This window comes from Galleria mellonella, unplaced genomic scaffold, assembly GCF_026898425.1.
Source record: "Galleria mellonella isolate WM207_F2 unplaced genomic scaffold, CSIRO_AGI_GalMel_v1 utg312, whole genome shotgun sequence".
NCBI classification, from domain to species: domain Eukaryota; kingdom Metazoa; phylum Arthropoda; class Insecta; order Lepidoptera; family Pyralidae; genus Galleria; species Galleria mellonella.
The window spans coordinates 8,651,927-8,679,766 of record NW_026442074.1 but is presented as its reverse complement, the minus strand read 5'-3'; the positions used below and the strand labels follow the sequence as shown (position 1 = coordinate 8,679,766).

The 27,840-nt window shown below is 32.4% G+C and overlaps 1 protein-coding gene across 1 annotated transcript; it reads left to right on the top strand.

Moving 5' to 3' along the window:
- The first annotated feature begins 540 nt into the window (after positions 1 to 540).
- On the top strand, positions 541 to 26,097 carry LOC113514945 (sodium/calcium exchanger regulatory protein 1). Its single transcript, XM_026899041.3, has 4 exons — positions 541 to 739; positions 21,932 to 22,098; positions 24,447 to 24,557; positions 25,764 to 26,097. The coding sequence occupies exons 1-4, from the start codon at positions 670 to 672 to the stop codon at positions 25,812 to 25,814; spliced, it is 399 nt and encodes a 132-aa protein (XP_026754842.1). The 5' UTR covers positions 541 to 669; the 3' UTR covers positions 25,815 to 26,097.
- Positions 26,098 to 27,840: the final 1,743 nt, after the last annotated feature.

Below are 27,840 nucleotides of genomic sequence, written 5' to 3'. Positions count from 1 at the left end.
AATACGGTATAAATGAAAGCAAGCACTTTGAACCTTTTCAGGTACTTTTTTTTTAATGAAGGTGACGGCAATTTCGTTTTATCTTTATTAACTTTATAATTCTGCAACATCTAGTCAGTCATGAAAATGATCGTATCACTTTAAGCGTACAAGTAAAATATAGAAAAAGTAATACTTATAGTTTTGATCAATTCATTATACTAAAATTAAGTATATAAAAGTTATTAAATACTAAACATATTTTCTTTCGATTAAACTAATTAAAATGTAACCAAGTTTTATAGAAATTACCACGGAAACACTTTCTGTTTTTTTTTATACTACTTTTAAACGTCAGAAAACTGTCTTAAAATCGGTTTATTTATTTATTTGTTTATATTTTTATTAATTTCCATTCAAACAGACTATACATGGTATGGACTGAATACACGTACATATCGAGTACCATGACGATAAGTCTAATCACATCACTAGGTGCATAGTATCATTCGTTCTTTGTAATCTGTTCATTATAAAACCGGTCATTCACGCATGCGTTGAAAGCATTTCGGCGGGAAGTTAACTCACGACGTTGTCAGAGTCTGCACTGAAGTCATTCTAGTTATAGCCGACGTTCTTATTAGACGTATATTTTTTACGTAAATAGTATATTTTATTCATATATAAAAAATGGAATTCGTCGGTAAGAAATACAAAATGGTGTCATCTGAAAATTTTGATGAGTTCATGAAGACGCTTGGTGAGTTATTTATGTCTTTATTCTTAGTTAAACGTTATAATAATTTCGTAGAAAAAATGCCGGCCGGTTATCCACCACGCTGCCGGTTTGTTATTCGTACGTATTCGATAAACATGTAGATCTGTTTAAACAAAAAAATAATAAAGGAAGCTGTTTAGAAAATTGTATTTTAGATAATTGTACACTTTGCTTAATAGTTACATTAGCCACATTTCTACATATTTTGAAACTCATGTTGATAACGGTACTCATTATGGTTTACCTACGTAAAAGAATGTGTTTATGTATCTGCAAGACAGACAAATCGTTTTCTTTGTTACTTAAATACTTAGGTAATTATTTATAGTTTGAAAAAAAATGAATACTTGTTTTATGCGGTTCATTTTTTTTAGTAGGGTAGTAGGTAGTACCAATCAATGTCAATTAAATGTTTTTTTTTTTTTTTGTTTAAAATGTTTTATTGCATCATATAAAGTAGTTATTGTTAATTATTTAAAGCAATTTATAACCTATTACAACAAATCTATTTTACATTCCACTCACACATGCTTAGTAAAAAAATACTTCTACCTACATTTATGAAATTGATTTTTTTTATATAATTCTTTAAGTGAGAGGTAGATACATTTATTTTATTACCACCCACTGACTACCTACATTTAGATTTATCCAAATATGGCGGAGTTTATAGAAGTCTATAAGTAAATATAAAATTAATTAGGTATACCATAGGGTGACTTTGTACAAAAGTCATTTGTTTGGACACCTCTGTTTCATTCGTGTTCTACCATGAAACAGTTGTTTGCATGCCTGTGTTTCGGTTAGAAAGGCTTTTTTTCTTATAATGGGTGATAATGGAATGGTAACCCCACACGCGCTATCGGTATATACCGGCAGGGCACCGGTGAAGGATGATAAGTGAGGATGAAGCAGGCCAGTTAGCCTATCGTGACGAATTCAACAAGAATTATTCACGATGGTTTCCAGGGGAACCACGTGGAGGTCGATCTAATAAGGTGCATTGCTAGCAATGGGGCTGTCAAACTCCATTGCTAACAATCCCCCCCCCCCCTCCCCCGGTTTGAAGGGTGAGATATGTCAGTAAATTTGCAGGGTACAGAAATTCTAAGTTGTATAAAAAAAATAAAAAAAAAACCTTTTTTCGTGCAGTAGTGTGAAAAATATTCTCTTACTAGGAAAAACCCTTGCCCAATAGTGGAATTATAATAGGGGATTGTTATAAAATAATCTATTTGGAAAACCTTTTTAGAAGTCGTTTAAAAATTTCTAATAGAATAATTCTTTCAATAATAATCAATAGTTCGTATTACTGATATCTCAATTCTGTATCTAACAAAATCGGCATTATTTTTTATAGTACACATCGTATCTTATATTTACCACTAATATTATTTAATCCTCTCGTATCAGCAATATTAATGTTATATATGTAATCCACTGCTAAACATAAGTCTGTCCCTAGGGGGTTTTTCAGTAGTTGCCACACTTTGCAGGCGGATTGGCAACCGCAGTTAGTATTTTTTTAATGGATGATAATGGAATGGTAATCCCGCCTGCGCTAGCGGTATACGCGGGCGGGGCACCAGTGAGGGATAATAGGCAAGAATGAAATGGCAGGTCAGTTGGCCCATTGTGAAGTATGTATCTAGAATTCAGCATGATGGTTACCAGGGGGACCACATGCAGGTCGACCTGACAGGGTATATTGCTAGCAATGGGACTGGTAGTTCACATTACTAACAATCCCTCCAATGTTAGGCTTTGGAAATGTTTTAAAAAGGACATTGCTGCCTATCCCTTGCCGTCCCTCAGTCGCCTCTTACGTTTACATTCAAGTATTTTTGAATAGTCATTTTTCGTTATTTTTTGATATTAGAACCTCCTTTTTTGAAGTCGGTTGTTAAACTAATTATTAAATAATCACTCTCATTATGACTCGCTCATGTTAACACTTGCTCTGAATGTGCATATGCCCTTGCAGATGTCACAGCGATAACCCTTCCCTGCGTCCGCCGCTTTACTTTTTTCCATTGCTGGCTTCCTACAGTACATTAATATAAACAATATCATTTAATGTACGTTGACACGGCAATAAAATCAATCAGCGCTGTCTGCCTCTTTGAATAACTAATTTATCTATTACTTTTTCAATTCATATCAATAACAACTGTTAAGGAATGAGCTCTCTGCCAATGTTTCCCAAAAGACTAAAGCGTGGAATTCTTCGTTAACAACGTTAAAAACCTTTATATTTTAGTATTAATAAAGCACATGATAATCTGATGTATATCTATACATTCTCCTGTGGTTCCGGCATAGAATAAGCCATACCTTCCTTTCACGTAAGTGTTGTAAGAGGTGACTAAGAGAGGGCGAGGGATGGACAGCAGCATCCCTCTTAAAACATCTCCAAATCCTAATTGTGGTTGCCAATCCGCCTGCCAAGCATGGCAACTACTGGCAAAACCCCCCAAGGGAGAGGTTTATGTTCAGCAGTAGACAGTTGAAGGCTGATATGATGGATACGTAGTTTATATTAATCGCTGGCCATCAGGCCAGACGGATTTTACTTGAATATCAGTTGTCATTTTCATTAACTATACTAATATTATAAAGAGGAAAGTAATTTAGTTTGTTTATTTGTAATAGATGAACTCAAACCAACCGCTGAACCGATTTTAAAAATTCTTTCACCTGTAGAAAGCTACATCATCAGCGAGTAACATAGGTTATATAAATATTATTTTCAAAATTTCTATCTGGCAATTTGAAGCCGGGCTGGATCACTAGACTAGACAACTGCCTATATAAAAATTAGATATATTCAGACTAAACGAATGTCAGTGTTACAAAACGTCGCAATGGAACGAACGTTTTATATTTATAACCGGTTCCAAAAAAGAATTGGGTTATGAATTCAGCTTTTTTTTTTATTTGTTTTTTAAACTCTATATCATCTTCATCATCGGTTCGAATTCGAATTTTAAAACTTTTAGCATGTGAAATTCTTGAAATAATGTACATTTACCACTTTTACCATTTACTCGTCAGAGATTCTTTATGACAATTTTTTGTATGAGTAGTTTTTATATTCGTCATTATCAACATCATCTTGGCCATTATCTGTCCACTATTGAACATATTGTTAAACGTTAACATAGTTTATATATTACTGTTTTTTTATGCAATTTAGAATGCCAAACAAGCTGACAAGTTTCGCCCATGATACCCCTCATGCGGTGCCATTCCTGAGGACTCTGTAATAATAGTAATAACTTAATACGTATGACAACGATAACAATTATAACAAAACTACAATTGTTATTTTTATAATATAATTATTATGTATATATTAACATATTAATTTCGCCATTATCAGTCTATTTATATAATGTATTTATAACTCACATTAAAAACAAGATATTATTTTTATCAAAAATATTTTGTGCGCAAGCGGCGCCCTTTTTCATTGTTAATATTGTGCAATTCATCACACAGTGCGATAAATACAACAATAATATGTAAATAACATCGATAAATATTATTTACTCTCTATTATATTACATGTAATATTTCAAAACAGTCCTGCCATGTTTATTTATTAAAAGAAAAGAGATATCGTTAAAAAATGTTAAAAATAAACCTCGATCAACAAAACCGGCTAGATGTTCGAATAAAACACTAAAAACCGGTGATCAATTAACGCCTCACCTTAAATTATACGCCTCACGTACAGAGTAACTTTCTATTTTTAAATTAATTTTACGAGTAAAACGTAGTCCTTCTTTGTCTGTAGGTCTGCCATATCATCGCAAATTTTGTTCTGTTTTTGAAAATTCTTGTTGCAATTTGTGGTATTTACGTCCATATTGATTCTGTATTATTTCTATCCGCCTGCCAAGTATGGTAACTATTGGCAAAATCTCCCCAATGGTAAACTGCCATAAGGACTGGAACCGTTCCTATGGCAGTCTATGGAGGAGGCTTATGTTCAGCAGTGGATGGATAATGGTTGATATTATGATGATGGTTTAATTTTTATTACTAACGTTTTTCCCTCTAATTCGTACCCGTAGATTTCAAAAGTAGGAAAACCCATGAAATAGACCAGTTCTAGATGGTTGATCTAGGTCTTATGTAAGTCAGAACTTCGGTACACAACTGGAAATCGTATCCGATATTGTACAGTAGCTTTTATCTGATGATGGAACACACATAACAACACAGACACACAGACAACATTTCTAAAAATTATTGAAAAAAAAAAGATTGCTTATACTAATTTTTATTGAACATCTTTCATGTACGAACGTCGCCTAGTTACAATTCTTTTATACTAGCACCTACTCTGGACAAATCACAAGGAAAGTCGCGTACAAAAACTAATTTATATTATTCTCGACTCGAGTTACATAACAGATAAAATTTCGTTGTGGCAATAACACCTTAAATTACTTAATAAAATACCTAATTTTTAACAATGTACTTTGATCAATTGTAAAACCACGATAGATTACGTATAATCCCTATAAAAAAATATTTAAAACATTATCAATAAGTTTTATAACCAACTGACCTACAGATAAAAAAAAACTGTTTAGATAACGGTAGAGTCATAAATTTTATCAATTTTGAAATAACAGTGTGACTAGTTATTTAGCGAGAAAGTGAGTCAATAGTGGAAACAAAGTTTCCTTGTTCGATGATCAATGATCTAATGAATGAATCGCTCTTTATGACTTTACATTCCTTTGATGATTGCATTCACTGTTCAAAGATGCACTGATATTGCTACGAACAAATGATACATTCTCATTTATATCAATGTCTATTGAGGTCTAAGAAAGTACGTATATCTTATTTAAAGAGTATTTTAAAACGGTAACAAAAGAGTCGGGATCTCAATTAAAAATCAAAGATAACATCATAATTTTTATTGTAAACTAGCTGTTGCCAGCGACTTCGTTCTCGTTTCCGTCGTTTTTCATAAAATAAGTAGCCTGTCCTTCCTCACGGTTCAGTGGTTTTGATGTAACAGACCCTTCACTGCTCTGCTCCTGTCGATCGTAGCGTGATGAAAAGTATACTATAACCTTCCCAGGTGTGTGAAGAATAATTGTACCAAGTTTCGTTAAAATCCGTCGAGTAGTTTTTATTTCTATAACGAACATACAGACGGACAGACAAAAACTTTACTGATTGCATTTTTGGCATCAGTATCGATCACTAATCACCCCCTGATAGTTATATTGGTAATATATTTCATGTACAGAATTGACCTCTACAGATTTATTATAAGTATAGACTAGCTTAAGCCCGCAGCTTCGTACGCGTGGATTTTACAAATACGATACTACTTCTAGTTGATTTATCTAAATAAAACAACAAATTTTAAGTTACACCTTTAGGAATACAGCTGTGGTAACAGCTTTCAATTTAGTGCAATAATATTTGCATGATATGGCAACAAAGATACATACAAACAATCATCATCTTCCTACTCTTATCCCAATCATTTGGGGTCGGCGTAATATGATTTTATCCATATTACAAAAAGATTTAGTTTTTAGTTTTACGATCGGCCACCTGCCTGACGTCAACCCTTTTTGGGAATGCATTTGTTGGTGGTTTCCGCCACCAACGGTATGGAGGAAAGGATTGAGGAAAAAAGGAAGGGAACGTTGGAAATGCGTAAAAAAAAAATATAAAGACATTAGGACAGATCCTGCTTTTTTCGGTAATCGAAATTAACGCGGACAATTCCGCCGGTATAACTAGTTGAGACAATACTAAATCAACTGAAAATTTAACAGCACATAATAGAGTCTGCTGTGAGTTGACAAAAAGTGGCCTTTGACATTATTCATATGCATGTCTACGACGCAGCCGAGCATGACACGTTTTTAACGCAATTGTTATATTCAGTAGGTACTTATGTACATTTTTTTACTGGTTTAAGTTGTTGATGTGGCTAGTCATTTCCTTTGGAAACTAAACAACACATGTGCCAATTTTCCAGCGTTTGAAAGCGTATTTTGCTGCCAATTTGATATGTACATAATTTTGTATGCACCTTGGACTTGGTACTCAAAAATTTTCGACTCGGATGCGTGCCAACGGGGTAGTGTGTTTGTATTCTTGTTTACCAAAACATGAATGGACGGAAAACAGTTTTATACACAACGTTATTATTTCAAACAATCTCGCTTCGTTTATTACAGTACGGGCTTTCATAATATTGATCGGTGCCTTTGATATACAGAAATCCAAGATGTTCAATCGATACTAAAAATTGGCTTTGAATTTAACCAAGTTAATTTTACCTACACTCTTTTCTAACGTTACGTGTGGAATCTTACTAAACTTATAATAATAGAATAGTGAAAAAATTATGTCTGTACATGGGAGATATTTAAGAAAAAATAATATCTGGGGTCTTAATAAGACTAACAGATGCCAAAACAATGATTTTTATATTTATTATTTATCTGTATATCTATAAGTTTGTTCTGGCACCTCGCAAAAGCTTTTGCACTAAATTGGATACGGTTTTCATCATTGTTTCTAAAGTTCTAAATAAAATTGGGTGTAAGTGTACCTTATCTTGATATCCTATTTAGAAGTGGTATGATTCATTGGTTTTTCCTACTTCTGAAATGCACGCGTAAGAAATAGCGTGAATAAACGTAATATTCTCATAAATTATGTAAAATTTCAATAGATTTTAATAATTTTATAAACACTTCAAAAAGGAAATACAAAATTAGACTGTTTCTTTTTTATGTATCTTCTGCAATTCTAAACCCAATTCGTCAATTGTAATTGGGCCCATAACGTATTTAATTTTGTTATGAAGTCACTTTTTTTTTGTAGATTATTTATGTTTTTTGAAAATTGTGAACCTATATTAATTTATATCAGACTACAGCCTTCTGACCAATAAATGCTTATTTGAATGTTTTAATTTTCCATCGATTTTTATTGGCACATTGGGGGTTTTGATATGTACATCACGCAAATTTTGCATACTAATGAGTCTTGCGTCATTATATTACTGAAAATTAACATTGAGTTACAGCGGAACCTCACGGCAAGGATAATGAACGCTAAATAGTCTAAATAAAATTATCATTATGTATCGAATATCACATACCTAGGTGAATGCCTATAATTTGAGTCGTAGACTATACTATTGTATTGTAAAATCTTTATTGTATATAATTAATATTGGATACATCTAGAGATTTATAATATACAATGGCGGACTTATCCCATAAAAGGATCTCTTACTTGACAGACCTTTAGAAAGTTGAAAGAAAACTACTTTTGTACAGTCTCCCCTCTGGTAATGGTGTAGATATCCATGTAGTATAATATATCTACCTGTGTACTTGCATTTACTACTTACTCTAGATATGTTATATTCTGTCAATTTCTTTTATTACAAAATATTTATTTTTATCTTTACATAATTCACTTCAGTGAAGCTTCAATTGCAGTATATTTGCAATACCTATCAGCTCTTCATGTAGATATTGACAGATTGGCTTTATCTAAGTGTTAATACCTGTTAAAACAGGATAAAGCCAAATATCGATAACTATCGTGTAACAAACAGTGTCTAAATAAATACTTACTTTTATAGATAATTCATTGATTAGATTGTGTCTAATACTAGCTTTTAACGGCGACTTTGATCCTGTAGAATTAGTAGTATGTAATAAATTGAAAAATAGCCTAAGTTCTTACTCAGGTGAGTGATTTCATTGGATAACAGCACTGTCTTTATCTCTCTGTGACATCTGACATAAGAAATATAACATCTCAATCTTTAGGACTAATAAATAAATATTATTTTACATTTTTTAAAATATAAGGTGCAATATCTTTATCCAGAAAATAATTTTATATTTTTTCTTAATAAGCTTGCCTACTATTATGGAATTATTCTAAGTATAATACATAAGTACAATTTTAAAAATTAACAGATCATTCAGAAACTCTTAATTCAATTGGGTTATAATTTACCTATCACAACGTTTCAACGATTGTACTTGGAAGTGGGGATCCAATATGAGATAGCGCAGTGATCGTTCTAATCGGCGCTAATCATGGCTAGATTAGCAATTAATAGACATATTGGAAACATACCTACCGATTTTATATTATACGTGACTTATACCTCCTAATTTAAAAATTCATAAATTGCATTATCCTTTGTCTGACGAGCTTTATTTAGATTATACTTACCTAACCTTGATCAGTATATGACGTGACTTAGTTTCTCATTTATGATTCATAAAGTTGTCATGCCATATATATAATTATCTATACTAATATGACTGTTTAAGGGGGAAAAGGATTGTTAGCGATGGAGTTTGACAGCCCCATTGCTAGCAATATACCTTATTAGATCGACCTCCACGGGGTTCCCCCTGGAAAGCATCGGGAACAATTCTTGTTTAATTCGTCGCGATGGGCTAACTGACCTACTTCATCCTCACCTATCATCCTTCACTGGTGCCCCGCCGGTGTATACCGATAGCGCGGGTGGGGTTACCATTCCATTATCAGCCTGCTCATCATTTTACTGCATCCTCCGATTTGCTTCATCTTTGCGGAATTATTTATTTTTTCAAACTACTTTTTAAAGGGGGTGTGTTTAAAACTATTTTATCTCTACCTATATCAAAAATGAACAAAATTAATAACGACCGCGGGTAAAAGCTAGTAGAGATATATATTACCCTGTGGAATCTCCTATTAATATATGGAACAGACTTGACCGATTTCATTGTAAGGATTATTTCTTTATCTCTGACATACATTGCATATAAGCGTTATGTCACACTCATTCAAGCTTTGAATAGCTCAAACTATCGACATCAAAGACCCACCGCGATGTATCCTTTCAATTAATTAGGAAGATCGCATGTGAATATCCTACACGATCAAGCTCCATTGGCCAAGCCATCAATTGACGTAAAATGACCAACAATCAAACGCAATTGTCGTCAATAAGACGCGCGACAGCGGTTACTGTTCAGACTAGCCTTATTCCGGTTTCTATGTAGTTTAATTTGAGAAGTTCTCGGCAACAGATTTGTTGGATTCTTGTGGAGATAAACCATTTTAAATTTTTTTTTCGATATGATCTTAGCCTTTGTCTACTGTTGAACATAGGCCATCATTCGCCATGCTTCCTATATCAATCTATAGAGAATTGTATAGAAAATGACCGAGCCTTATTATGTAAGCAATAATGGTAACGCCGTGATCTAGGACTAGTTTGCTCTCAAAACTTAGATAATTTTACGTATTAAAAAGGGAAAACCGGAGTATCTATAGCTTAAAATGTTAAGGAATATCAGGGAACACTATTGCCTTTTTAAGATGCTCACAAGAAAAGAGAACTTAAAACTGAATAAATTAAATGTTTTTAGAAAATAAAAAAAAAAAAACAACATCTGGTCTGTAAACAAAACGCAGAACGCCAAGATCTAAATGAATTTAAAAAAGATGTACTATTAAATTGGCCAACGGAAAATTAAACATTTGACCTTATTAGCTCACGTAAATATGTGAAATTGAAAAAAATAAGAATTATTACTATAATAAATGGCGTAAACAGCCTTTTACATTACAGAGACTGCAAAGTACGACTACATAAACATTATCTAAAACGTCAAGATTGAGATGTTGTCGTAAACAACACTTCAAGTTGTTAATAACTTGTTTAAATATTATGTTATTTCTTTCTTGTCAAATACACGTGAATACTTATTTATGTCGATGTCTCCTAATAGAAAAATAACAGATAAATGTCTTTAATAGATAAATTTAGACTAAGTGTACGAGTGATTTTTCCCTAGGTATGATAATGATGAATTTTTAAATTTTATTGAAGAATTTATACGTATTATATTTTCACTTTTTCAATATTTACTTTTAATAATGTCATTTAATGACCTTTAGTAAAAGACTGAAAAAAGGTCAAAAACAAGCAATATAGTCCAAAATGTCCATATTAGGTGGCAGTATACGTATTACGTACCTACTTGTATTGAATAATTGCATGAATATGGATTTTCCAAGTCTGATCTCATCCCCACGGGCTGCAAAGTAACATTTAAGTAATGTACCTTTTTTGCATTATTTTCAATTTAAGACTCCACACAATCATATCTTATATCTAAGTATCTCGAATGTTCATCGCGTGCTTTGGATCATTCATCTAACATATACTGGGTACAGAGGAATAACACCTGAGTCCTCAGGAATGGCAACGATTGGGGGGTATCATGAGCGAAACAGTATACTCTGTTATGTCCATGGTACTGCTCATGTCTATAGGCGACGGCTACCACTTTCCATCAGGTGGGCCGTCAGCTTGTTTGCCATTCTAAGTTGCATAAAAAAAAAAAAAAAAATAATTTTTTTTGGCAAATATTATTTTTTGGTAAATATTTTTATACTTTAACACTTAAAACATAGAGAACAATATTTTTCATACATGAACAAATCCTGTTGTTTGTATGAATGAGCTCATTTTCTTTTTAATTTGCTGAATGTTTATTAGGGAAATTGATTTATTTTCTATTTCCTTATTACATCCATTGACTCATTAAGGTCATTCTCATAATTATATCTTGTCAGTTTAATTAAATGAACTATCATAAAAATATCACGACGAGAAAAATGCATTGTCTTTGACTTTTTTTCTTTTTGAAGTGTCTGGTACATTTTAATTGTAAAAACAACTCATAAACGACGACTCTGAACGGGCCTCGAAATTAGTTTTAGTTATACATACTTCCGTATATTTTTAACAGTAACAAAATATATATATGAAGCTATATACTTATGAAACTGTTAGCAATAAAATCTATGTCGTTTAAGAATAAAACCAGTAGAAATAAGATAGGACCCAATATTGTGCCTTGTGGAACCTCCATATTATTTTATCAAATAATTATGCGATTATCGGATAGCGTGATTTTTATAAGTGCATAATATACAGATATTGTATTTGTTTATGTATGTAGATTACGTGATATATTAGTCGCGGATGTTGTTGGCGGCCTATGCGCTTTGCCTGTAGCAACTAGTTATATATGTATGATAAATATAATACATCGTCGCCTTGTTTTATTTATAACAGATATTTATGCACGTAATATTTACTTAGGTGCAGTGATAACCTTGTGATAACTTCGGTATAAGTAAAACAAAATATGATTGAATTTTGAACTTGCCTCGGATATATAATCAGTGTTTAATGTTGATCCACCGCAATTATTATGTTTTGTATATCTAAACCTATTAGGTATGTATATTATAGGTGTATTGACGTAAAGACACTACTGATATTATTTATAAAATTGAAATTATGCATGTATTTTTATATAGTATAGTACTTATGTATAGGCTTGCACCTAGTAATACAAATTGAAATTTGTTAAAATATAAACTGAGTTTGTAGACTATCTATCTATGTTCTACGATCTACGTAAGAACATAAAAAAATAGTAGCATGCTTTACAATCTTGACTTAAATGATGGTCGTACAAAAATATTTTGTATCGCAACAAATTATATCTGTATATATATATGTATAAACTAATAAATGTGCATTAAAGTTCAAATATTTAGATTTAAACATATTTTTTTTTTTAATTTAACAGTGAAATTCTATGTACATTTGGCAGACTTAACACCGGACAGTGTTCTCTACCAGTCAACCAAATAATATTTTAAGTACAAATTAATCTTCACGCTAACATCTACAAATTTAATATTTCCACAATTCTATTATATAATCACAATAGTAAAAAATACATAGACGAATTGATAACCTCACTCTTATTTAAAATCTATCAAAAACATGCACAAAAACCTGAGGAAAAACTATGTTTTGGCATCGTCACGTATCTACCTACTTGTGTGTGATAATGACAGTGCGCGGTGGACGTTGAACCTCTATTATTAGACGTCAACGACAAACAATTCAGTATACACTACTCTATGATCTGTTTATATAAAAGTTATGCAATGTTATTATCAAAAGCCCGATTTACATTGCACTATTTTTTTTTTCACAGAGTAATTCGGACGACGTTTGGTTTAGTAGCCAGTAATTTAGTATGTGGATAACCAGAGATGTTTCATATATTATCGAAAAAATTTGATAAAATTAATTTAATAACTTATTTATACAAATACGTCTTTTTTCATGTTTGTTAAGACAGTCATAATTTCATATATTTAAAAAATAAATAAGGTAAACTCAGAACTGAAACTTATTTGCGTCTGATTGTAATTTTATTTCCGTCTCTAAAATAAACTGTTCATTTGTGTCTCTTGTATTAATTACTAAATTGCAGAGAAATTAGAAATTGAAATGTTATTTTAATAAGTTGCATAAAACATGAACATGAATTTGTAATCAGAATCAATGCAAATAGAAAATCTCAAAGTTTTATAGATAATTCAAAATCTTTAAAATTATATTATCTCTTCAATCAAAGTCAAACAAATGTACAGTGACTTAAGCACATGCTCCATACAATTGTAAGTTATGTTTATTCAAGCAGAGTAGGTACTTTTTCTACTAAATTAATAACCACTCTACTAAGATACTAAAACAGTTTGAACTAGGCTTTTGTAAGTAAGAATATAAAATTTGTATTACAAATTTTTAATTATTTATTTTTTTATTATGAGCAAGTTTCAAAATCCGTTCTTAATTCATCTGTTTTTTTATATCTACTTTTCTCGATTCATTCGAAATCGCTTTATAATCGATGGTTTATTTCCATGTTAGTCACATTTTCTGTAACGGTTATATACAAGCAAAAAACACTAATGAGAAACAATAGGACACGGGACGTCGCTGTTTCATTTCATGCATAAGGTAGCGATAATGTATCTATCGATAGAATTATTTGCCACTTGTCCATGGGAGCTGAGATGTTTACAATTATTTGGATACTGGATACATGTTGACTACAAAGTTCTGGAAAAATATACATATTTATAAATTCATTAGAACCTACCTACACACTTTTAGTTTATCGTGTTATTTTGTAGCCATATTTGTTGATAAGGTGACGCATTAAAATTTGTGTACTTACATATAAAAACATGTTGTGCTGGAATACACTTACGCACTATCACACATTTTATGAGGTGACATCTTATATTTAACCAACTTGAAAAAAGAAGGAGGTTATATGCTCAATTATGTTTTTTTTTTTTATTTTTGTCCGTCAACTGTGGACCGATTTCAATTTTTTTTTTTTAATTTAGACTAATGGATGTCAAAATTATTGTTTTGACATCCATTGGTCTAATATAAAAACTCCTCATATTATTTTTCTTAAATATCTCCCATATACAGACATTGTCTAATCTAGTTACAATTTTATTGGTATTATATTAGTAAGGATTAAAATATTAAAATCGTGTTCCTTTCCCGTGGGTGGCGTAAAAGGCGACAATAGGAACTTAACAGTCTGGGGGTGGACAGTAGCGTTCCTTTTAATGCATCAACAAAGACTAACTGGGGTTGCCATTCCGCCTACCAAGCGTGACAACTACTGGTAAAGCGTCCCTTTATGGGCGAGGCCTATTTTCAGCAGTGGATAGTTGAAGATTGGTATGATGATGATGATGTGAAAGTTTGTAAAGATACTTGGTTATTAATTATTCAGTCACGCTTAAATATGTGAGTTAATTTTAAGGGAATTACACCTATCCCCCGATTTACACGGTAGATACGTTCCTGAGAAAAACGTGTAAATCGAAAATTAAAAATTTTCAAGTCAAAACCGTGTAAATCGAAAAGCTTGCAGAAAATGCATAATTTTGCTATTTAATAGTTGTGATTTTTTTCAATATTTTTAGGTGTACACAGAAATAAAAATAAAATGCATTGACAGGTTAAAATATGTAATATATTACGGAAACACTGTTTTTTTATTTAATTACAATACATTAAACTAAAAAATTAATTAATTTGTTCAAACACAGTAAGTAGCATTTAGTAGAATGCGATAAAAACAAAAAAAAAACTTATTTGGAAAACCGTGTAAAAGCGAAAACGTGTAAAACAAGTACCGTGTAAATCGAGGGATAGGTGTAATTACAAAGGTAGACTACTTAGTATATCTTAACATAACACATAGGGGGGGAAAGGGATTGTTAGTAATGGAGACTGAGAATCTCATTGCTAGCAATATACCCAAACAGGTCGACCTCCTCGCGGTTTCCCCTGAAAACTATCATAATTAATTCCTGATGAATTCATCATGATGGGCTAACTGGCCTGTTTTCATTTTCATCTATCACCCTTCACTGGTGCTCCGCCAGCGTATCCCGATAGCACAGGTGGGGCTACCATTCCATTTTCACCCATCAAAAACATAATACATAGGATATTTTAACATATATGAAATATTATTAAAAATGCAAAATATTGAAAAAAACACACGCGTGCAAAGCAACGGGACACAGCTAGTCTATTAGCAACAAGGATAAATGCTTCAACAAGTATCTAAGTCTTATCTTTGTAATGAACACAAATTGCAGCTGCTCAAAGGAGGTAATAATTTGCGAATAAGGGTGGAGTAATCCGTAGTGAGTCACCCCTCACCCCTAGTTATGTCGACCTAGATTCTAGATTTACCTACATCGACGTTAGTAGGTACTGTAACAAGCTTTATACGATAAAGTTTGACGTCACTATGTTATAACATGTTTATTTTATCCTATATCTTACTACTAGTGTTTCCTCGCGACTCCGTCTACGTGATCGAAATAAAAGTGGCTTGTTTTCTCCATTCTATTTATATGTAAAGTGCCAAGAGATTGCAAATTAATTATTTAATTATTAGCAAAATATCCATAGTTTGTTTGCCAGGCGTGGCGATTACTGACAAAACTGATCTTATGGGGAAAGCCTTTATTCAGCATTGGACAGTTAACGTCTGGTATTATAATAACAAAAATAGTACATAAATAATGTCTAGGTACACGGGACGTTTATCGTTTACAGTCTACAGGTACGCTAACCGCTTGTTTAAAATTCCGAGCTTTTTATTAAAAAAAAATTAAGTTTAATTTACATTTCTAGCATCTCTAATGTCTTGACAATGAAATAAACACACAGAATTAAAAAAAAAAACGGTGACATTATAGCATACTCTCAATATCTTATCTTTCTAAATAATCCATTTCAAATCAAACCAAAATGATACGACTCTATAAATATCATTTGACAAAAGTTCCCTCGCTTAATGCATTCTAAATTGAAAAATTGCGCCAATCGAGAGGTCATTGGCCTTGACATCACACCATGTTAATTCGGCCAATGACGGCGCGACGTGCCTCGCGAACCACCAATGGGAGCACAGATTCCATTCTATCGATTTTATCTGATTCATCTCGTTGCGCGTGGGGTCTTCCTCTTATGATGAGATTGATAATGGTCCCGCATGGAAACCTATTAATGCAACAGGCGAGTAGTTACTCGTAGGTACAGTAAGGACTCTCGCCCATTTGCTTTATTAACTCACTGTATCAGTTTTATACACAATAAACATATAAAAAATACATAGCAGAGTACCAAGTAAGAAAGTTTCTGCATAGTTTGTATATAAAAGTGATGAATGAATGAAAACTCTTTATTGTTCCCTCCAAAAAAAATGATAGAGATTACACAATTAATAGAATGCACCCAAAAAATAATAATAACCTTTATTACAAAGGCAAGATATATTTTTTAAATAGTTTTACGTCTTTGTATGTTTCCTTTTAGCCCGTCTTTAATATCTTTTATAGTAGTGAATATTCTTTTTGAAAAATTTATATGTATTTGAATCCGTATCTTGATGTAATTAGTGTTTTAATAGTGTGGAGGATATATTCATAGATAATTGGATGGATAAGTATCGGTGTTCTAAACGATAGATGGCAGGAGATGGGGTATCTCTTTATTATCATTATTAGGGTTGGGACTATGTATTAAATACTGCAGTCTTTTCCCAGCTCAAAATTTGCGGTAAATTTACAATTGCAATAGCTGTAATTTCCGCAAAAGATTTTAATCTACGCCGAGTATTCGATTTTTCGAATACCTACTAATTTTACCAATATTTGTTTAGTTGTTCTATTAAAAGTAATTTTTATTATCTATCAATTTTTGACTTTTGAAATTTTTTGAATATTGTTTTTATATTATTCTTCAACTAGTAAATAAACAAAACATAAAAGTTATGTAAAAATATACGAATAAGTATATTTATTTGCTCTGGTAAATAATAAGTTAAAAATATATTTATATATGAATATAAATATATTTATATATTGTAGAATATTCATATAATATAATCAGACTGAAAATAATTCTTGTTATTTAAAAAATAAAACGGATATACACTAAAACATACATAAAAACTATGTTTATTAACTAAAAATCTACAGAAATTTATAAATATGTTTTATTATGATTTTATCTATTTAACGTACTTCAAGCCGCATGGTAGTAATTTTAGGTTTTCCCTCCATAAAGTTTTTAATAAAAAATAATTATTAAAAACGATTTGGAATTGGCATAGGTAGGTAATCTTAACGGACAGCATAAACTGTCATAAACAGTTGTAAAAAGGTTTTATTATAGGCATAGATACAAGCAAAAAATATGACTTTATTATCTAAATACCTACTTTTGTAGCTTTACCTTTAATCCTACCTAAATAATTACTACAGTATAGTTACCTAGTGAACAGAAAAACTGAAGGTCAGTGATGATAACTCGCGCTATGTAAGTACCATAGTTCAATATACCTATCTACATCATATTATCATATAAATAATAATAATCCTGTAAATATTACTAATGTAGGTATTAAGTATTTATCTTGCTAACAATATATTGTAAGATATGTAGCTATAAATAATTGGCTATAGTTATATATAATCTATATTTTTTATTGTTAAATAAGATTATGCCTAACATACAGATAGTAGATACTTATAATAAGACTAGTTGTTTACCATGGTCCGCGCGAATTTGTTATTGTGCAAATTTTTAGAAAAAGACCAAAAGTTTTGGTTATTTATAGAATAGCCATGTTTCTTTTGAGTGTTCTATTACATATTCTTCACTAGGGCCAATTGTAAGGTGTCAGTTTTCTAAACTTTTTTCTTGACCTATGAATTTAATTTAATATTTTCATAAAATTACTCTTTTGTAGACCCATCATATATTATAACTATAAAAAAAAATCTATTAAAACTATTTATATACACGAAGCTCTGCGTATTCTTTCATCATGCAAATATAATGTATCCATTTAAGGCAACTGTAAATAGATATCCATCGTGTATGGGCGATTTCGGAATGGTTGATGTGATAATCCTTTTTCCCCCATCAATGTTCAGGGACGCAATATATAGATATCGGAGTGAAACCAATATTACCCATGCCTAGTTCTTTGTACTGTGATCCATATTAATTAGTCCAACGGATGTGATCCCTCCAATTAATGAGTGGTGTTAAATAAAACATGAATAACAGTAGCAGTGTCTATGAAAGGTGAACGGTCTCTATGGGGTAGGTACCGACGCGGTGCATAGAAATGCGGCAGTGCAAGTTTGCAAACTGGCCCATTGCAGTTCAATGTTCATTCATATTGCACAAGGTACGCTGCTATTAATAGCCTGAGTTGTTGCTCTGCAAAATAAAAAGAAAGAAAAAAGTCTCCGGATAGGTGGGTGGATGGATACATGTTTGTAATGATATTTGTATGTTTATTACTCATGATTTAAATGAAATTTAACACCCTTAAATTAAAATAAGAACACCATTTCACTCATTGTAGAGTATAAAATAAAATAATATTATTTTTTTTATTTATTTCTCTATTTCATTTCTTTTATTTTCTTTTCTTTATTTATTTCATTTCATTTTGGATTGATTCTTTTATTTATTTGTTTATTTCAGACAACTTGGGTTCATTTTTGTAAATATACTTAAAAACTGTGTTAATACTTATTTACTAATAATGATCAAGTCCTCTCGGCAAGCATTCTCACGAGAGGACTATCTAATTTATTAACAAATATGTTCAGAATACTGTTGCCAAAAATTGAGAAATATAACAACTTATGGTGTATCTCGCCTTCTTTTCATTAATTATATTTGTCTAAAAAGAAAGGAGGCAATCATATGATTTACAGTTTTTATTTTATCAATCCTTCTAATTCCTAGTTCTTAGATTAATACTAAAACAATTATATACAGCCAGTAGTCATTTTTGTTTTTTTTTTATGTATTTATGTAGTGCTAATAGTAATTAATAAAAAATACAATGAAATAAATACATATAATTGAAGTTTCTTAGAATTCCTTATTATTAGATAATTTTTCGAGACTATAGTCGATTCACAAAAACAGACCATTTGAAGGATCTGTTATATAAGTCTATTTAAATAAAATTTATTTTAAATCTGACACTAATCTAATATTCTTTGTAAAATAAATATAAAGCTACTTACTTTAGAGTATTAGTCACTGCATCGGAAATCGTTTGCCACGTTAATCCTCAAGCTAGCCATATACGATCGGTGTGACCATATTCGTCAGACGAGGTAGACCGATGGGAATATCACGTTACAGGCTTGGACGAGGCCTTCGCAGAAATACGGTACCAATAAGTAATCAAATATTTGAGTTATTGCTATGGGTTTCGAGGTTATTCCAATATTTTTGTTAACTGTAGCGACAAAGTTTCATACCTATTATATTAAAAACTAAAACATATTCTATGCTATTATTATATAAAAATAAAGACTACTTATTCTTATGTCATTGTGACACTTCATAGATTGAAGAAATAAACATATATGATCTTTGTTTTTTTTTGTCCAAACACAAAGGTTGTCTGAAAGATATTGCTTTAGCAATAAGACAAGACCGCTTTTTGTACTTTAATACTGTACCATATATATATTTTATATTATTTTTCAATAGTTACAGTAAGACTAAATAAATAAATAAGTGTACAAATTCAGATAAATAAAGCTAAATAATATAACCTACGAAATGCGACTTAATACTCCATAGAGAGAATATCAAAAATAACTACACATCATAGAGAAATTGCCGTCAAACGAACGCCATTTCTGTAGAACTAATTTTGTGGGAAGCCAACTGCACTGCGGTAGTTAAATTTCTAATATTAAATTAACCTCTTAAAACGGTTCGTTCTATCGCTAAGCACACGTGGGAAAGCAAGAAATACAAGCTCGTTTCGTCTGAAAACTTCGATGATTTAATGAAAATATTAGGTAGGTTAGAACTTGGTAATTTATTTCATTATCAAACCGTATTGAATTTCATTATCAAATACCAGGTAAATTATTCAAGTATCCAATGCTTCTGGTAAATAATACTGGCATATTGATCAATACTGTGTCATAATATTGTCATCATTTTCTACGCTCCGTAAATGTAAATATTGACAAAAATAATGACAATCATCAGTAATGAATGTTCCTCGCTCGCTTCAAGAGCTTTTAAAAGATTCAAGTACCTTTTTTGCTCTTTATGAATATATTTTCAACAATTCAAGCGAAGAAAATTTAATAATTTTAAAAGAATATTATAATTGATGTAAGCTATATGGGCAGAGCCCTTAGCGTTTCCCCTTAGGATAAACAAAACAAAAAAAAAAATACCTTAAAAATCTGCAAATGGCTGTAATTAAAAACAGATAAATAATCATTATTTGTGATGGCCAGTATACAATATTTTAAACAGACCAGATTAAGTATATGAAGGTGTATTTTACTAGATTGTTGTATATTCTTTGCTTTTTTAAAATAGAAATGTTATAGGTATTAAATAAATGCATTTTTGAATAACTTTTCTGACAATATAATAAAATTCCTTCTTAACACATTAATATTTCTTTGCCAAATATTGTGGTCCATCGATCCGGATATGTACTAGTGACTATATCGTCATAGTCGTAGAATACTGACGGATCTGACAAATATTACATATAAAGATCCGTCAGTATTCTACAACTACGACGATACGACTTTTAAATCATGACTAATAAAATACCTTCCTAACACATTCATATTCTTTCGCCAATAATTGTGGCCCTTCGATCCGGATATGTACTAGTGACTATATGGACAAAACTATGGGTACAATAGGTATCCCTTACTAATAAATCTGTCAGACAAAATTTTATTATAAATACTTGTCAATTATTGAAGAACATTGATATACGATGACTGATTGGAACCCGCATCTCTTAACTGTTTCGGCCATATAATAAAATTACGCATGGACGATAGTAAGATATACTTACTGGTGGTTTAAAAATTTTATATGGTTGGTTACCATTGCCAGAATCGTAAATAAACACTAAAATTTTCAGCCTCGTTTCGAACGCCATTAAGCTTGACTAAAATGCAATTTACTGTGTCTTACGCTAATTACCGGATAGCTAATGCAATTTTAAAGTACACGAGTATTTATGTAGGTAATCACTAAAAATGAAATACCTACGTAGTTTTAAATACAAACCGGTCGACATATTTTATTCCAGAGGGCCTACCATGAAATGTATTCCGAAATTTCGAAACCGAACGATACACAAATTTGATTTTAAAATTACATAAAAACATTAAAAATATTAAAATATTATTCCTTTGGACTTTTATGGTAGGATTTATGACGAACGAAATGTTAAGCTCTATTTACTGGGCCGATTTAGGTATAAACGAAAACACGAAATTGAGTCCGAAATTTCGGAATTTCATTTCATGGTAGTCCCCCTGATATTTTTGATTGAAAAAATTTTACAATCTGGGCTGTCAGATTGTAATTTTTTTTTCAATAATTCATACGTTCATTACTTTATTATTAAACATTACTAATATTATAAATGAGAAAACGAATCTGTTCGTTTGTTTCTCCGTTACCTCTTGGCGTCTTAATGACTTAAACAGTCGTCATGAAATTTATTATACCTATAGTGTTTGGATAGATAATATTTATCCCAATCGCAAAGATATTCATCCCTGTAAATCAACCCGTTCCGGTCGCGGGGATGAAGTCGCAGGAATCATCCAGTAACAATTTTCTTATTTCAGGCGTGGGCCTCATCACCCGTAAAGCGGCTAATGCCGTGACACCCACGGTAGAGCTTCGTAAAGACGGCGACAACTTCGTGCTGGTCACATCGTCCACCTTCAAGACAACGGAGGTGAAGTTCGTTCCCGGACAAGAGTTTGACGAGGAACGCGCTGATGGTGCGAAGGTAAGAATTGACCCCTTTTTTTTTATAAATTATTATCATTTGACAAAAGTACGAAGCGCGCCATCTAGTGCTAAATAAAGCAGAGCTTGTACTGTGAATACTTGATAACTAACATAGGTACTTATATACTTTTTCTCTTAAATATATTTTTATTATACATACACACCTTGACTCAGGAAACACTCAGACCAATACAGACATAGTAATAAATAGAAAAGTTTGTATTATGTGGGAATCGAACCCACGATCATCGGATGGTGACACGGTGTGTTAATGGATAAAAATGGATGCGAATAAATTCACTATGATTGTCAGTACATAAAAATGAACCCTTTTATGTACTGACGATTATATTTATTTTTAAAAATATTTTAAAAATAATACCAAAAAAAAAATAATACAACACCTTAACACACGGTATTTTTATTTAAAATCAATATAATTAATAAATAAGAAGAATATGCATATTTATAAACATAATAAATGGTTCGACTATCGGAAGGTGATACGGTGTGTTTTTTAAAGGGTGAAAATGGGATGGTAAGATAACTCCGTTATCGCTATATGCTGGCGGGGCGCCAGTGAGAGATAATAGGCGAGGATGAAAACAGGTCAGTTAGCCCATCGCGACGAATTCCACGAGAACTAATCACTATAACTTCCAGAGGGAACCACATGGAAGTGAACCTGATAGATAATACACCCATATTGCTAGCAATGGGGTTTTTAGACCTTCATTACAATCGAATCCCTTTCCCCGACGCGGTGTGTTAAACAATTGCACCTGCATGGTCAACATTGTATTTTACATAACGCACACCGAATATACTGTACTGCCCATAACACCCTTAATCCTAAGTCCCAAAAGTTAAGATGCTTGGACCTTTATTTCAGTAAGATAACCTTGGTTGTCTCGCCTTCCTAATGGGTTCGATCTTCATACGATACGAACCCTTAAAATTTTTGCAGTTTGTGAGTGCAAAATGTCTCAATATCCAATATAGATCTATTGGAATTTATTTCAAGAGTAACCCCACTTATTCCAATCATGCGGACGAAGTCGCAGGGTAAAGCTAATGATCTATAAAATATCTTAACGATCAACAAAAATATCTGTTCGCATTAATATGTAATGTGACGAGATAAGTTACATTTCATGTCATTGAATACTCTTCTATAGGTATCGCAGTGCGGTTAAGTAAGGTATACATATGTTATATACGATAGTAGGTACGTAACATGAGAGACGCTGTATTACAGTTTCATCTGGGCGAAACATACATCTAATGTAGTTATAACAATTTTTTCTTATGTCTCCTAAGTTTATCTTATTTTTGTATTATATTGGCTGTCTGATCCCGGCATAGAATAGGCCACCCCTTCCATTCCCGTGGGTGTCGTAAAAGCTGACTAAGGGAGGGCTAAGGATGGATAGACTGCGGTTGCCAATCCGCCTGCCAAGCGTGGCGATTAGTGGCAAAGCCCCCCAAGGGGAGGCTTATGTTCAGCAGTGAATAGTTAAAGACTGAAATGATGATAATGATGATTGTATTATATTAGTTATATTTATATATTGTTTATATTTTATGTCTTTACTTACTTTATACGAAAGTTGTCTACTTGGGTTCCTTTATCCCATTCGTGTATCGGTTTCAAGATGAGATATGACAATGAAGTTATAGGGTACAGAGGCATAACACCTTAGTCCTACGGAATGGCAACGCTCTTCATGCGTTACCATGGACGACTCAATATACTCTGTTATGTCCATGGTGCTGTTCATGTCTATAGGCGAAGATTACCACCTTTAATCAGGTGGACCATCAGTTTATTTTACACCCAGACTTGAGTCAATTAGAAAAACTTTGTTTCCTAAATTGACCCGACTGGGAATCAAATATGAGCATTGTGCAGTTTGATTCCATATCGATAGACAACGATTACAAATTTTTATCGTTTAGAGCGTTCGTAGCTCATGTTTACCATTTCAAGTCGTATCCTGCTATAATATAATTGGGTAACAACATATTCTATTAATAATATACCTACTTTATTTTTAAATGCACGGTTTAGATTTATGTAATAATCAAAATAGTAGTTTTTGTATTACTTTATTCTTTAACTTAACACATAAGTTACTTTGTTCTGATTGACACAGGCAAAGTCACGGGAAACAGCTAGTAAAGATTGGTCAACACTCATCCAAACCGGTCACTTAAATAAATAATAATAAATTTGACTATTGAATACTCTGCAATTAAGTACAAGGATTCTAAATAATATTATTATAAACAATGAGGCAACAGTTTACATTTCGCATAGTGATAATATTGTATTTAACTTTACAGGTGAAGTCAGTCTGCACATTCGAAGGCAACAAGCTGAAGCAGGTACAGAAGGGAAATGACGGCTTAGAGGTCACCTACGTCAGGGAATTTGGACCTGAGGAGATGAAGGCTGTACGTATTTTTTGCATTACATTATACCCATCGCCTTATAGCCCCGGTATAGAATGGGTTACCCCTTCTTTTCCCGTGAGTGTCGTAAGAGGGGACCAAGGGAACTTAATGGTCGAGAGGTACACAGCAGCGTCCCTGTTAAAACATCACCCAAGTCTATATGCAGTTGCCAAACCGCCTGCCAAGCGTGGAAACTACTGGAAAAACTCCCCAATTGGCAGTATTTGGAGGAGATCTATGTTTCGCAGTGGACAGTTCACGGCTGATATGATAGCAGTTGAAGTAATTGTGTCATTAAAAAATTTCTAAAAAAACCAACTTCAATCGTGTTAAAATAAGTGCGACGTAACCATACCAAACACTAGGAAGGTAAGGCGTCCTCCAACTAGGATACCCTGTATTAAAGGAGTCACGCCACGAAAATGTGAGGACACAGCTCAGAACCGAACTAATTAAAAGATTTTTCATTTTGAATAGTCGTTTTCTTAATTATTCTTTCGCCCATTCGGAATGTAATTTCATCTAAGAAAAACGGGCAAGAAACTCAACTGTTTTTTTTTTTCAACAAAAATTGTGTAAATTCTAATACAGACTAGCAAACGGCATAAGAGTTATTTCAATTATTAAGAATAACACCTAAGTCCTCAGGAATGGCAACACATGGGGGGTATGATGGGCGAAACAGTACACTCTGTTATGTCCATGGTATTGTTCATGTCTATAGGCGACGATTACCACTTTCGACCAGGTGGGCCGTCAGCTTGTTTGCCATTCTAAGTAGCATAAAAAAAGAGCCAAATCAAGTTACAAATGAACTGATGGAAGTGCCTTTTTTATATATTGAAGAATCTTACTTGACAGGTTTAAAATTAACTTGATAAGTTTAAAAAGGACGCAGTGGGCTTTGTTTCTTATAGATGGAACACCAGTAAATAAATGTTTGGTTGATTTCCAAATGTTTATGAATAATATCCAGCTAGTCGAAAGGTCGACATACAAATATGCAACCGCTGTCAAACAAGCTATTCTTGAAGTACCCACGTCACACAGTAAAAAATTATGAGAGAACACAAGGATTTTCATATCACATTTTTTTGTTTCAAATTGGTTTTTCATACAGGCTAGGACCATAAGTCATACTGCCTAATATCAGTATTAAAATATAGTATTTTAATATTTTATATTAATATTCTCTGTTATTTTCAGGTAATGACAGCTAAAGACGTAACCTGCACCAGAGTCTACAAGGTGCAATAAAGAACATAAGACTGCGGGCAGGGCTCCTATATTATATTATCCTACTTTATCCTAGCACAAACTATTTCGTTAAATTATGTTTAAAATTATTTTTATTTAGTACCTAGGATTAACTTTGGTTTTGTTCCTTATCAAAAGGATAGTATATTATTTTTGTACGTTCCCTCTGTATTTTGTAATTTGCCAAAGTTAATAGTATCAAAAATAAAAAGTGTAACATCTTGTAATACTGTTGTATAACTTTTTCAGTGCATATTTAAATAAATCGTTTTTGTATTATAAATTCGTTTTATTGACCAATAATATTTTTGACGCATAACAAGATAAGATGCAGGTAGCTCAAGAATAGTTCTATATAATGTCTATGGGACAGGTCTGTATTTTTTTTTATACAACTTAGAATGGCAAACAAGCCGACGGCCCACCTGATGGAAAGTGGTAACCGTCGCCTATAGACATGAGTAATACCATAGACATAACAGAGTATACTGTTTCGACTCAGGTGTTATTCCTCTGTACCCAGTAAATTCACGCCATATCCCACCCTTCAAACCGAAACACGGCTGAAATAATGCATCCGAGTTACTATCTATAGACAATTATTGTTTTGCCATAGACTCAAAAGAAAAATATCAGAGTGTATAGTGTAAGGGCACAAAGATTTAAGTGTTTACGATCAGTTTGAAAACTAAATTGCACCTCTATAATACTTTCGGAAAATGAAATTTCTGTATGTAGTGAACGCGATGTAAACTCACAAGGTACTCAGAATATTGTAGATACATTTGTTCATTATAGTACAATAGTAACTGCCTACATGGTTACGATTCGAAAAATGTTTTTGGGTATTTATTAATGCGTGAAATTGTAATGGTAACCTCGCCTGTGCTATTGGTAGAGGCTGGCGGGGCACCAGTGATAGGCGAGGATGAAACAGAATAGTTGGCTTGATGTGACAAATTCGGCAATAAATCAGTGACAATGGTTTCCAGGGGGAACCACGAGAAGGTCGACCTAACAGGGTGTATTGCTAGCAATGGGGCCGTTAGTCTCCGTAGCTAACAAATTACTGTCGCCACTCTCAAAGATTATTAAATAAGAATAATCGTCGTTGTCCAATAGTTTTTTTTTTTTTTTTATGGGTGATAATGGAATGGTAACCCCGTCTGCAGTATCTGCCACCTGTCCCTGTTTCGAAGTAAAGTTAGTTCAGGTAACCATAACTTTTTTATTTTACGTATAACGTGACGATGGGCCAACTGACCTGCTTTCACCTTCACCTATTATCTCTCAGTGGTACCACCAGAGTATACCGATAGCGCAGGTGGGGTTACCATTTCATTTTTACCCACTAAAAAAAGGGGGAAAAGATTGTTAGTAATGGAGACTAAGAATCCCATTGCTAGCAATATATCCAACCAGTTCGACCTCCTCGCGGCTCCCCCTGGAAACTATCATAATTAATTCCAGATGAATTCATCATGATGGGCTAACTGGCCTGTTTTCATCCTCATCGATCACCCTTCACTGGTGCCCCGCCAGCGTATCTCATTAGCGCAGACGGGGTTACCACTCCATTTTCATACAATAAATACCCACTAAAAAAAATACTTCAGATAAAGATCATGGCGTAAGTTCAAATCCAGCTAGCACCTAAAAGTATGACTGATTCAACCTCCTTCAAGTTAACTATTTTAGACCTAAAAGGAACTTAGTTTTAAATATATTTTTTTTCTATTTAATTTTGTCCTTCTTATAACTTTTATGATTTACACAGAGATTAGACCAAAAATAAGTAAAATTATTAACGGGTCTATAAATAAAATTATATACGGGTCCGTCACAGTCACTGCATATAGGTAGGTTTTATCTCGTCTTTACGAAGACAATATTTAACGTACTTTTTTGAAATATGTTGGAAGCCATAATAAAAACCTAAGATCATTTAAATTCATTGCAATTGAAATTTAGTTGCAGATGTAACTTAAAAAATTAAAATTTAGAGTTTCATTAGTTATAAATCTTA

Bases quoted from the DNA above. Each gene is read 5' to 3' on its own strand.
- LOC113514945 (XM_026899041.3), top strand. From the start codon at position 670: ATGGAATTCGTCGGTAAGAAATACAAAATGGTGTCATCTGAAAATTTT. The intron at 740-21,931 runs GTGAGTTATTTA...TTCTTATTTCAG, and splicing joins TGAGTTCATGAAGACGCTTG to GCGTGGGCCTCATCACCCGT. The intron at 22,099-24,446 runs GTAAGAATTGAC...TTAACTTTACAG, and splicing joins AACGCGCTGATGGTGCGAAG to GTGAAGTCAGTCTGCACATT.